Source organism: Chiloscyllium plagiosum, unplaced genomic scaffold, assembly GCF_004010195.1.
Source record: "Chiloscyllium plagiosum isolate BGI_BamShark_2017 unplaced genomic scaffold, ASM401019v2 scaf_94069, whole genome shotgun sequence".
NCBI classification, from domain to species: Eukaryota; Metazoa; Chordata; class Chondrichthyes; order Orectolobiformes; family Hemiscylliidae; genus Chiloscyllium; species Chiloscyllium plagiosum.
Window position 1 is genome coordinate 1 of NW_025180613.1, and position 1,034 is coordinate 1,034.

Below are 1,034 nucleotides of genomic sequence, written 5' to 3' on the forward strand. Positions count from 1 at the left end.
CTTTATGACGTTTGTGGGGGGTGGGTGCTGCGGACTCTGCCATTAATGGGTTGGCTTGGCGTGCAGAAGGAAAGCAGTGGATTCCGCCACTATCGGCGGGGGAGGTGGTAGTTACGGTGACGATCCGGCGGGGCGTAACGCCAGTCGTTCAGCTGTTCATATTCGCTCAAAATGGAGGGGAGGTAGCGAAGCAGTTTACATAAAGCAGCCTCGCCTAGGGCATCCTCAGCTGGACCCAGCGTGGGGAGCACAGGGAGTTGGGGCTCGGAACTCCTTCCCCCAGCAGCAGGAGGATCGAGGTCGGGGCCGTGCACCATGGGGCTCTCGGAGGCTGTGAGCCTGAACGGGCGGCTGTTACTCGGGCTCCTGGTAAACCTGTCCGCTTCCATCTGCATCGTCTTCGTTAACAAATGGATTTATGTGCAGTATGGCTTCCCCAATATGACCCTAACGTTGCTGCACTTTGTCATGACCGCCCTGGGGCTCTATATTTGCCAGAGGCTCAACATTTTCTCCCCCAAAACTCTCAAACCCACCAAGATCCTGCTACTGGCTGTCAGTTTCTGCGGTTTTGTTGTTTTCACAAACCTGTCCCTCCAGAATAACACCATTGGCACCTATCAGCTGGCTAAAGCCATGACCACCCCAGTCATTATAGTCATACAGACTGTCTACTACAAGAAAACGTTCTCTACCAGGATAAAACTGACATTGGTAAGAATCATCAAGTCTAATAATAAGCACTAAACATTTTGGACTGGGGAGGGGAGTGAAATGTTTGCGTTAAGTTTCGCATCTTTTATCTTAAAAACACGTTGCTACTCTTAACTTTCACCAAATTTGAATCAGAAATGTCAAGACAGTTGACAAACATAAATCATTATGTTATTCAGGTTAACCTACTTTTATAAATATGTACACAAGCTTTCTACTTAAATAAAAACAGAAAATGCTGCAAATACTCAGCACCTCTGGATGCATCCATGAAAAAGTTTCCTTCAACAAATTCATTGTATCTCCAACATTTTCTGTTA

At 47.2% G+C, this 1,034-nt stretch overlaps 1 protein-coding gene across 1 annotated transcript; it reads left to right on the top strand.

Moving 5' to 3' along the window:
• Positions 1-30: 30 nt before the first annotated feature.
• Positions 31-762, top strand: LOC122545431 (solute carrier family 35 member E3-like). The gene has a single exon (XM_043684457.1). It carries the CDS (start codon positions 316-318, stop codon positions 745-747), a length of 432 nt encoding a protein of 143 aa, XP_043540392.1. The 5' UTR covers positions 31-315; the 3' UTR covers positions 748-762.
• Positions 763-1,034: the final 272 nt, after the last annotated feature.

Bases quoted from the DNA above. Each gene is read 5' to 3' on its own strand.
- LOC122545431 (XM_043684457.1), top strand. From the start codon at position 316: ATGGGGCTCTCGGAGGCTGTGAGCCTGAACGGGCGGCTGTTACTCGGG.